General features: G+C 42.8%; 1 protein-coding gene across 2 annotated transcripts in view; it reads right to left on the minus strand.

Annotated features, from left to right (window-relative positions):
- Nucleotides 1-12,484, minus strand: part of EEPD1 (endonuclease/exonuclease/phosphatase family domain containing 1) — a 117,127-nt gene that overhangs the window by 41,175 nt on the left and 63,468 nt on the right. For both annotated transcript variants that reach the window (XM_081284489.1, XM_081284490.1), the window contains exon 3: nt 9,729-9,780. In XM_081284489.1, the coding sequence (XP_081140615.1) occupies nt 9,729-9,780 (52 nt within the window). The remainder of the gene's footprint in view (nt 1-9,728; nt 9,781-12,484) is intronic.

Genomic DNA, 12,484 nt, shown 5'->3' on the forward strand with positions numbered 1-12,484 from the left:
AACTAAACTCAAAACAGGAAAGAAGGAAAAAAAAAAAACAATAAAAATTGGAGCAGAAATGAATGAATTAGAGGATTAAAAAAATAATAGAGAACAACAGTGAAATCCAAAGTCCTTTGAAAAGGTCAATAAAATCAGAGAAACCTTTAAATAGACGGACCAAGGAAAAAAAGGAAGAAAATGCATGTTATCCCCTCAGAGACCTCCACTGTGTGCCTGAGTGGTGACTTCCCACATAGGCTGGGGAGTACATTCAGAAAAAGCTGCAGTGGCATGGATCTTACCCAGTGTTGGTTCCTTCCTTCAAGGGTTGAAGCCCCTTTAGTTTCTGCCTGCTTTGTCTGCACTTCAATGATGTCAATTACTTGAATGCATTCTACCCAGAGTTGATATTATTATTGAAAGAAGGTTATTCTGATATAAGCTACTACAGATATCCTCCAAGAGGAAAGAGGGCATCTCAAGGAGAAAAAGCCAGCACAGTAAAAGTTTTAACAGACACACTGTGCTTAAACCAGAGGCTTGAAAAGTCACAAAATCAGCTAATCGTTTATGTGCCACCATGAGAGGCCAGCAAGACTCTTTGGTTGGTAATAGGAGTCTCAATAAAACATGGAGCGGGCAGTTTCTCACAGTCAAAATAAACCCAGCTCTGTAAGCATTTATACCTGAAAAAACGGCCAAAAGGCAAGGCTCTTGACCTTGAGGCCTGATTGAAATGACTTTTCTGTGGGGCTGGTCTTTGGCCTCTGTGTGGATTTGTGGTCCCCGTGTATATGAGATTTCTGTTCTTTTAAAAAGCCCAATACAGAAATATTAAGTCAATGATAAAACTGAAAATAGAAAAGTTATCTAATTATGTTTTATTGTTTTTTTCCCCCCAAATTTCCCTGATGAAATGAGAACATTAGTTTAGGGTTCTCTTCCCCACAAAATGTTTTTTTTTTCTTTTCCCCCAGTTATTGTTATTGTTGTTGTTTGTTTTTGCAATGCTTCTTGAGATAGAAATTTGGGATAAAGAGATACAGTGAGTCTCAGACAGGCGCAGTGGTGCATGCCTATCATCCCAATGACTTGGGAGGCTGAAGGAGGAGCACTGCAAGTTTGGGGCCAGCCTCAGCAATTTAGGGAGGCCCTATCTCAAAATAAAAATTGAAGAAGCCTGGAGATGTAGCTTGGCTTTAATCCCTAGTACCACAGCCCACACATCATGTTTTTAAATCATGAATTAAAAAAAACCAAAAAGATACACTAAGTCTGAAAGGAGATGCCCATCAGCCACTGAAATGCAGAAAGCACCCATGAACAATCACAACTCCTGAGCCTTAGGCCTGCACCCCTGACCATGCCCTTGTAACCCAAAGGCACTGCACAAGCACAGGAAAAACTGGTACAAAATTGTGTAGCCCCATCCTGCCCCTTGTCCAGCCCCTTGCAACCATCCATCTATAAATATTAACAGCCCACACCTACAAGTTCCCATCTCTCCCTCTTAAATGTATATTCTTTGCTTTATCTTGAAGGCATTCTCTCTTGAGAGTGCTCCCATTTTCCTTTGTATATGTATCTACTTTCTAAATAACCTCTGTCTATGCCTTTGGCTGAAATTCTTTTCTGACACCTAAGCCATGAACCACTCACTGGTTCCAAGTCAAGTTCCCCCTTCTCTCAGTTCCCCAGGTCGATCTACCCCAGTTTCACCTCTGCCTTTCCATCCTTTATAATTATAAAGCATGCTATAACATGCTTATTATTTTTCCATTTCTAAGAATCATTTCCTTAAGATACACTCCCAGAAATGGGATCCTGGTCAAAGGGTAGGGGTGTCTTGAGGACTAATGAATCCCAGGGTTCAAGAGCTTACTGAAGGATAGTCTCACATCACCAGCAGTGAATGGGGACACTGGGCTTACATAATTTTAACATTACACATCATATTTTTATTTTTTTACTTAAATTTTTTTTTTTTTTTTTTGCAAATTGAACCCAGAACCTCACACATGCTAGGCAAGAATCCTACCACTGAACTATATTCACAGCCCACACATCATGTTTTTAAATAATGAATTTTTAAATGAACCTCATTATTTAATTTGCTTATCTTTGACAACTGATAAAGCTAAAGAGGATGTAAAACTTCTATTTGGGAACTCTCCTTTTTTCTCACTTCAAATAAAACCTCTTCATGAAAAAGGGAAAGGTAGGAGGATCCCCTAAATATATACATGGTATCTTGGGATGACTTTCAAAGAATAAGGAGAAAATACATCTTTTAAAAAAATTCTTTTTTTTTTTTTTTTTTTTTTTTGCAGTACTGGTGACTACACCCAGGGATTCTGCCTGTGAGGCAAGTGCTCTACCACCGAGCTACCTCTCCAGCCCCCTCTCCCCTTTTAAATGAACTGTGGAACCTGGCCCATAATTCCAGAGGCTCCCCTGCCAGGTAGCAAGGTGCGTGGGTGGACCCCAAGAGTACAGGTTGGAAAGTGGAGCTGGTGGGCAGTGCAGTGGCCAAGGGGAGCCTGAGTCAGACTCCATGCTGCACAGCTTGAGGTCCCCAGTGGGGCCCCTATTTCTGCTCACTGGTCCTTTCAAGCAAAGTAGCCAGCTTCCTGCTGACAAAAGATTTAGGCAGGAAAGGGATGGCAATGAGTTCAATCATGATCAGACACTGGTCCAGCTCAACCCGCTGAGAAAACAAAACCACTCTACCGACACTGAATGCTGACCACTCAAGATGACCTTCCAATTAAGTTCCAACTACATGAAGGACTTAGTGTAGGGGAGAAAACAAACTAAGGGACCTGAAGAATCTCATGCTGATATTTTTAAAGGGCACATTGTGTTTTCCAAACAGAATTTTAAAAATTTTTTATAAAACTAAAGCAATTTCTTTGGACTCGGAGTGTCAGTAAAGGGTGCATCCAATCCATGTTTTCCCTCCTTTCCTGACATTCCTCATCAGCTCATAGACCTCTTGCTTGATCAGTGGGCTCCAGGCAGTCCTCATACCACTGCTTATTCCTTTATTTTGCATGTTCCCCAAACAATGTCCATATCTATAACCCCAAACCCTTACTGCCTTCTCTCCAACCCCAAGCCCACATTCTCTGAGACCAAATGGTGCCTATGCAGACAAACACCAACCACCCGTCTGTTTTGCCTCAAGTCATGTTGTTAGAAGATCTGGGTTTCCGTTCTCCATCACTTGGCGCAGGGACTGACCCTCTGGACCTGCTGCCATCCCTAGAAAATGTGGCGATAGTGTTGTTCACTAAGCCTACTAAGCCTGATGTCCAGGTTAAATGAGATCATGGAAGAGAGGTAGGGGCTATACCGAAGAGAGTCCAGATATGGAATCCAGCCCACTGGGGTAGATCCTGGTTTATTAGCACACCTGCTGGGGACCTAGTGGGAGAGAGGCACTTCAATTCCCACGGCCTCAGCATCCCGTCTACAAAACAGGATTGCCTTGGATAGTTTCACTCAGTTCTACCACAGTTTTACCTCTGCCTTTCCATCCTTCATAATTATAAAGCAGTTCATCCCATCTACAAAACAGGATTGCCTTGGATAGTGAGTCTCACTCACTTCAGACATTTTGGAATTCTTTGCATGTCATTCAAATGTAAAGTATTTTATAATTTTATCCCGCTTGGTATAGACTATAATTTAGGCACAGAGCAGGTACTGGATTATCACACAAACAAAAGTAATTGGAAATCCAAATTGCATTAAAAACCACTTTGAAGGCATGCTACAACAGCTTGGTTTACGCATATATATTCTGAAACACCACCACCAATGACAGCCATGAGCGTTTAGCATCATTAGGATAGTCACATACATCTATGTCAAAATGTTTTTACCCCCCCCGCCCCCCATTTCCTGCTGAAAATTCCCTGAGGACTAAACCTCTAATTCCAGTGTGGCTCACCACAAAGGTTTGGCTGGAAAAGACCCTGGGTAATGCAGCAAGTTCAAATTTTTCTAGTCCCAGGCTTGCTGGGGAAATATATATTTACTTTACCTAAGAGGGGTCTTGAAGATCATCTGCTCCACCTTCAGGAAAACTAGACACAACTGCTGACTCCAAAGCTGAAATACTAAGAAAAATATCTAGTGGCAGCAGACAAGGGGATGAACAGACACACAGAGTTTGGCATATGAATGAAGTAGGGATGTAAGTTTCTCTCTTTTTTTGGGGGGGGGGAGGTACAAGGGATTGAACCCAGGATTGCTTAACTATCCATTCCCAGCCCTTTTTTAATATTTTATTTAGAGACAGGGTCTCACCAAGTTGCTTAGGGCCTTACTAAGTCACTGAGGTTGGTTTTGAACTTGTGATCCTCCTGTCTTATCCTTCCGAGCTGTTGGGATTACAGGCATGCACCACTATGCCCATCTGTAACTTTTTCTTTAACATCTTCTGATGACAGCAATCAATCTCAAATTGGGCTTCTCAAGAGAGGAGGAGGAGGCACCAATGATGTTGATGATGAATGAAAACCAGAGGTTCAGCTTACTGACAGCACTTGGGAGGATATCAGGTACTGTCACTCTGGTGCTTACTATGTATACAATCTCTTTATTTATTATTTCACTTAATTCTCATAAATAATCTCAATGATATGGGATTGTGACCCTGCATGTTGAAAAGAAACTGAAGTTGTTGGTAACTTGCCTGACAATCCCCTTCTTGAGCAAGGGGATTTGAACCCAGTAGCATACCCCACAGCCCAGATCTAGAAGATGAAGCATGAACTTAGTTGACTTGTGAGCTGAGTTGTGGCCTGGGGGTGCCAGGGTGGGGTGAGACTGAACAGGCAACCGTGGTGAGCTGGGTGGACTGTGTCTCCAGGAAGCCTGGCTTACACAGGCAGCTTTTCAGACAGGCGTTGGTCTAGGTTGGGTCAGCTGGTGGCCCGCCCTTTGGTCCTGCCAGGGTGAGGGTGACCTCTAGCTGGAGTGACTTGGCCAAACTATTGTCTGCAGCTTTGCAGGAAGCCATTTGAAAGGGTCATTGAAAAACGATCTTTCTAAATCAAGCTGTACCAATATTTTTATTTCCTTCCATGCAATGCCATGTTTAAAGGATTAGATGAGCCTGTTTTTAAAGCCTGGGAAACAAGTCCCTGTGACTTAAGTTCAGAAAAACAAAAAGGTCCCACTCTCAAAGCAAAGAACACACAGGCTGCATGACGTGAATCCTTCTCAAAGTAATTCCTTGCTCTTGGGACCTGATGGAAATGTGACAAAAAAAAGCACATCTAAATCCAAAACACTTTCTCTGAGAGAGGTTACATGCCCGATATTTATATCTATTAGATGCCCTGCTCACAGTTCTAACAATTTTTTGAAATAAGAAACTGACAAAGAGACTTAGATTGCTAATTGCTTGGTTTATGACTTATTTTTTCAGTAAGTGACAAATCACTGTCACTAGTTTGGGAACTAGCTCTGTGCCATGTTGGTGGAGAAGAGAAATCCAGAGATTTAACCTGCTAGGTGTTCCAAGCCTTCTCCCCAATCTACTGCCCCTAAGTTAAGACACACAGTAAGAGGTAAAAACCAGAGCCCTACTGGCCTATGTCCTGGGCTCACCGGTCATGTGTTCACCATTTATGTTTTCTCAGAAAGCCTGCTTTGATGGTGAGTAGAACGGATGAAACACAAAAGCCCTCAAACCCAATAAGGACCACAAGGGTAAAGAAGCTGGAAAGAAACTGAGGTTGGTGGGTAACTAGCCCAGTAGATCCCTTGCAAGGGGCAGCTGAGCTGAAGTCACCCCCAGCTGTGCACCCTCAGAGCCAGTTCTAGAAGATGGAGCATGAACTCAGTTGACTTGGGATTAATGGCTGAGTCATGGCCTAGAGCAAGGGGGGACTGGGGGTTGGAGCAAGAGGGGCAACAGGTGTGAGATGGGTGGCCTGTGCCCCCAACAGGCCTGAATCACACAGGCAGCTTTTCAAGCAGGTGTCAATCTCAGAAAAACCTAGAAGACAAGAGTACAAAAAGCCCAAATATTCCCTTTGTCATGTGAGCAAGGATCATATAAAATGAAGCCCCAGAGTTTGAATGGGAGGGAACCATAGAAAAGGGTCTTATAGATGAGGAAAGGGGGCCTGAGCCTCAGAGGAATGTCCTTTGCCAGGTCCCACTGCCAAACAGAGGCGAGGCTGGGAGTAAACTGGCTCTGAATTCTGTACAAAGCAGGAAAACCTTGGCACTTCTAAAAATGGAAAGGCTCTCCTCCGAGAACCACCAGGGAAAGTGCAACTCAGGCACACGGGCTGGGGGCAGCCAAAATACTAAGATCACAGTAATGCCGACAGCAGTGAGAAAAACTACTCTCTGTGAGACCTCCAAACACTGCGGCTTCTTTTTAGTGTTTGATATTATGTCTTCTATCATTTAAATCCTTTACTGTTCAGATCTAACCTACCCATGCCTACGAGGGAGAGGACCCCTTCAGAATCGCTCCCATTTTATAAGAGGGAGACCTCTACACTCCTGACTGTTGGGTCTAGAACTGTCCAGTTCCATCATTATAGGGTCTCTGGAGTTTAGTAACTACACAACCCAAAAGTGGGTTGCCATTTGACACCCAGCTACAAGACAAAGAGGTCTGAGGTCTGCAGGCTGGGTATGTTGGGCCCTTCTTGCAGGCTTTACCTGCTAAATTAAATAAAGACTATGTTTCTAGTGAAAAGAAGCAGCAGGCAAGTCAAAGATTAAAAAACAAGCAAACAAACAAACAAAAAACAAAAACAAGGTTCTTAGAATTAGAATGATGGTGTCTACCTCTATTTTGATGCCATAAAAAGGAGCTTAATTGGCCATAAAGAAAAAAATTTGACTTCTCATAGGCTCTGACTATTATAAACTAGTAAACAGTCATGATGTTGATAATCAATGATCCTGCAGCAGTCTTCTTGGACTTCAGTGCATGCAAGTCACCTGAAGTCGATTTAGAATGTGGTCTGATTCTGGGGATCTAGGATGGGAACTGAGATTCTGCATTTCTAACAGGTTTCCAATGCTGCTGGTCTGTAGGCCACACTTTGAGTAGCAGAACTCTGTAGTTTTAAAAAAAACACAACAACTTCTCAGTGGAAGGGAATCTGTCAGTGATGAGGCTCTCAGGGAACATATCTTATTTCAGCATATCAACTGGCCCAATCTTACTGCAAAAAATAGTACGATTGCAGGCAATATATCATGTGTTACCCCAAATACAACTGGCCACCAAACTTGTGATGCCTGGTTGCTTCTGGACTTTTCTAGAAATGTTTTCTACTGGCACACTGAAATATCAACAAATGCCTACTGCATGAAAGAATGAATGAACCAATGCACAGAGGGGAAAGAAGGAAATTGAGTGCACCTGGCTCTCAGTTTGCCCCTGTGCACATTAAGATCAGCTTTCTGCTGCTCATCTACTGAGATGAGAAACAACACAAACTCATCATCAGACTTGTTGAGAGAAGAAGACAGGAGGCAGAAGATGAGGAGGAGGCAGAAGATGAGGAGGAGGAAGAAGAGTCTGTACAGCAGCTAACTTTTGGAGATCACTGAGTGCTGGGCACAGGGCTTAAGATCTTCACATGGACTATCCAATTAACCCTCTCAAAACCTCTGTGAATTGGGGATTATGATTTCCATTTTTTCTGACTGGGAACCTAAGGCTCAGAGAGGATAAATAACCCAAGATAATCCATTCATTATGGAGGCAGGCTTTGGTCCCAAGCCATGGTAGCCTCTACAAGGAATTCTCAGGGTAATGTAACTGGCTCATCTGCCAACCACAGCAATCTGGCCCCATTTCACTGTTAGATTGTGTACGCAGTTAGTCACCCTGGCTTGGCTATGTGGCCTCTCTACACTGACAGTACACAACTCAAAAGCCTAAGTTATATTTTTGGTATGTGTATTTTTATTATACTGCTAGACTTAGCACTGGGGCTCCACAGTTACCAGGTTTTCGGACTTTATTTATTTATTTTGAGGAATAACACAAATAACTACAGTGACCATAATGAAGGAAAAAAGAGGGGGGTGGGAGAAGAAGGGTCAACTAGAAAAGTTTCAAGAACATACCTAAAACTTTCATATACCCCTTTGCCTGAAAGCTCCATTGTTTACAATTTGTCTCATTTGCTTTATTATTATGCTGATCTTTCTCTTAAATAGATCACTATTTTTTTTCAGAATCATTTGAGAACAAGTTTTAAACTTCATGTTCCTTTATTCCTAAATACATCAGCTATCATTCTCAAGGACAAAACCAATCCCTTATATGATCACAAGCAAATTATCAAATTAAGGAGAAGTTGGCATTGATATAATACCTTTATCTAATCTACCATCTATATCCAGTGCTGTTGTTTGGCTAATAGCTTTTATAGCCAGGCCTAGTGTGGTTTAATGGCTGAATGCATATTAAGAATTAATACAAGTAATTAAGAATTAATATGAGTAGAGTGCTTTTGGTATTTAGAAAGCCCTTTTACTACATTAACTCATTTAGTCCTCCTCTTGCCTCTCTGAGGCTAGACAGCAACACTATCCCAGTTTGACCCAGGTTGGAAACGAGGCTGAGGGGATGTTAAATACAACACCAGAGCTCAGACCCTTCTCTCCCCCTCAGCACTTCTTGGTGCTTATTTTAAAGAATTTATTCGCTTTAGTGCTAATAGACTGGCCACTGATCTAAACCATTTTTAAATTCCAAAAAATAAAATCATATTGTTTGGGTACTTATCTTTCAAACCATTTGCTTTTATGTGAGCATAACTATTCCAATTAATACCCATAGTTATGCCTACAGGAAGAGTCCTGAGCTACCCCAGGTGAGTAGGTATAAGTTGCAGCCCAAGGTGTGGCGTGTGGGGGCCTGTCCTCCTCAGCACCTGCCCTCCTCAGCACCTGCCCCGCCTACTTTGTACAGTCCCCCCAACTCTCATGCAGAACTTGAACCCACAACTAGGAAAGGATCTTGTTTTGGACTTGACCTGAACATAGAAAACAGAGACACATTGGATGTCTCTTCAGGGGACAATGAAACATCAATTTGGGGGTGGGTTAATCCACTTTCAGGTATATTCCCCAAGGGTTGAGAGCAGGCACCTGAAAAGATATCTATATCCCAATGTTCATGGCAATAGTATTGTTTCCCAATCCTCAGAGATAGCCTAAAATTTAGGGAAACAAACTTATAAACTTGCCTGCTAAATAGAAAAGCACTGGTTTGGGAAATGAAACTACGGGATTCAAATCATTACTTTTCCATTTAGTTCATTTGCTTTGGGCAAGTTACTGAACATTGCCAGGTCTCAATTCCATCAGCCACATACCCAGATGATAGAAAATGCTAAGCAGAGGGGCAGGAAGGGGTGAGCTCAGAACCTGGCTGGTGGGAGACCTCTGGCTCGTGGTGCTGTGAACCCCAGAAGGCCTTTCCTTAGTGGCCCACCCTGTTGTAGGTCAAACCCCTGCCTTCACACAACCCTGGAGAAACCAGCAAGGCTGCTTCGGCAAGTGTGAACAAAGTATGAGCAATGTGGAGAGTTCTGGTTACAGTTGTGTACACCTCACTATCCAGAATACAAAATAACGGACCACCTTTGCCATAAGTGCTGTCTCTGGTGACTGGGAGAAGCAGACTTTTCCCCACGTGTGGCACTCTGCAGTTTGTGAAGATGGGGCAGGAAGAACAAATTATTTACCTTTTCCAGGGCCTCTTTGTCAAGTAGTTCTTGCACAGCTAGAAGCTTGATGCTGTAAGAAAAAAAAAAATCAAAACCACACTTGAAAACAAATCATGTCATATCACCAAGCAGCATCACACAAGTTGTGAGAACAAAAGTGTGGAATTTCAGCCTGCATTTTTGTCTCCTCTCATCTTACAGTGACCTTTAGTTTGAATTAAAACCACTACTCCAAAAATAGTAAAAAAAAAAAAATGCTTCTAAATTTTACAGGTAATTTTTACCAAATCATCCAACAATTCTACTTTCAGATATTCCCCAAGAGTTGAAAGCAAGCACTTGAAAATATATTTGCACACCAATGTTCATGGCAGCAGTAGTCAGAATAACCAAAAGGTAGAAGCAGCTCCAACGTCCATCAACAGATAACAAAATGTGGTGTATTCATTCAATGGAATAGGTCATTCAACCTTAAAAAGGAAGGAAATTCTAATACCTGCTACAACGTAGAAGAACATTGAAGAGACTATGCTAAGTGAAACATGCCAGTCACAAAAATATAGACAATGCATGATTCCACTTACATGAGGGACCCAGAGTGGTCAAGCTGATAGAAGCAGAAATGAGAATGGGACCATCCGGGGAATAGGGAGTTACTATGTAATGTGAATGGAATTTCAGTTTGGGATGAGCAAGTGCAGGAGACAGAGGGTGGTGGTGGCTACACACAGTGTGAATGTGCTAACGCTACTGAACCATACGCTGAAAAATGGCAAAAATGGAAAATTTGATGTTATATACATTTCTCCACAAAACATTCTAAAAGTAACTTTAGCTGCTTCATGCAAGGAATTTGAATAAATTTAGATGAGTATGAAGAAGAAAACAGCTAACCATATTCAGTACCCATTTTCACTTGGTGTGCCTTTGATGATAATGAGAAAATAGATAAAATCACTACATACAAAGAGGACCTGCTCAGCAACTCAGCAACACTGCTGGAGCCGTACTGTGTGTAGTGGCTGAGCATGGACGTGGTTTTCTGACATGCCCCTGCCTGCAAGGCGCTCACAGCCTCTTTGAAGCTAAAGTCAAATCAGGATATGATGTGTGGTATGTCAGGTGTGTGCACAGAGATGCACAGAGGAGCCTGGCCCCATAGAGGTTGGAGGAGTTGAAAGAGGTGAAAGCAAGCACTTGAAAAGGCCAAATCAAAACAGCTTTGCCTGGGGAGGGAGCTGTGATGAAGACTGTCCACAGAGGGATCTACCAAGTCATTCAGGGGAGAGAGACAACTTGTCAGTTCCCAAGCTAGGGGCCTGAGCCTAGACTGCAGCCAGCAGTTGGAAAGAAAGAATTCAGAGGTGGATACAGGTTTTATAGAGAAGATATTTTCCTTTTTTTGGACATGCTGCTTTGAAGGGTTCATGTACCCAATGAGCAAATGGCTAAGGCTGCCTGGAAGGCCTGCACTAGCCTCAGCACACAGATAGAAGCACAAGTGTCCAAGGAGATTTTCTAGGGAGTAGGTCAGCTGCTGATGGTGATATGGCTCCTTCTCCACCTGGCTAATGTGCTGGGGTGACTGGTCACTGTAGCCCGCACTCTCACCACCTGCACAGGCTCTGAAGAGCAGAGATGTTCTCCACCTGTTCCACTTGGCTCCCTCCACAGGATTATGCCATTGGAAGGTTCACCTTGACTTCCAGAATTCTTCACCCTCTCTTTGGACAACTAAGCAAGTGAATCTAATCAAATGCACTGGGTTATTTGAAAGCAGCTCCAGGAAGTGCAATAAATGTTCTCAAGGCTTATAAGAAGCCACTACCAACAACCAAGATTTAGCGAACATCCGGGATAATGGACAGGTCTCTGGTCATTCCCTTACTCCAACCACTCCAGCTTTCTTTCTTTCCACTGGACAGGTTTGATTTCATTGTTTCTCTGGCTTGGAAGGGGCTTCCTCAAGAGCTTTATAACACAAACTCCATCTCAGGATCTTATTCTAGATGAAATGTGAATGCCGTCTCCTCCAGGGAGCCTTCCTGAATTCCCAAGGTAAAGAGTACTCTGTTCACATTGTATTTTTCTGGGTCTACTTACTGGTATCTTTGCAGTATTTATTTGTTGGGATGCTTTTGTCTGTCTCCTCCCAAGTGTAAAAGTTCCTAGTGGATGGGGCTCAGACATTCTTTTTTTTTTTTTTTTTTTTTTTTTGGTACCAGGGACTGAACCCAGGGGTACTTAACCACTGAGCAACATCCCAGTCCTTTTTTGTATTTTATTTAGAGACAGAATCTCAATGAGTTGCTTAGGGCCTCGTTAAGTTACTGAGACTGGCTTGAACTCAAGATCCTCCCACCTCAGCCTCCCGAGCCATTGGGATTACAGGTGTGCACCACTGCGCCTGGCTCAGACATTCTTAAACACATAATGACCTCTGCAGTGCCTATAACCGGCACATGGAGAGCAGCTCAAGGACTGTTTACTGACGGATGGGGCCCAGAGGCCTAAGGGCCAAATTGCTTTCAAAGCTCCCATATTCCAGCTCAGACATTTCCAGGGTGGGTAAAAAACACAGACTCCACTTTGGTTTCTCTGACAAAGAATGCTTCAAATAAGATGACTGGATGGATTCATCCTTGGAAAAGCCGCTATGTGCAGTTGCATGACAGTCATTAATGAAATATGCCTAGTGGCAGGTCAAAGCCATTGGCCACTCCCCAGCACATTCTGATTCCCAATATACAAATCTAAGATTCCAAGTTAGCAAT

This window comes from Spermophilus citellus, assembly GCF_964194105.1.
Source record: "Spermophilus citellus genome assembly, chromosome: 3".
Taxonomy (NCBI): domain Eukaryota; kingdom Metazoa; phylum Chordata; class Mammalia; order Rodentia; family Sciuridae; genus Spermophilus; species Spermophilus citellus.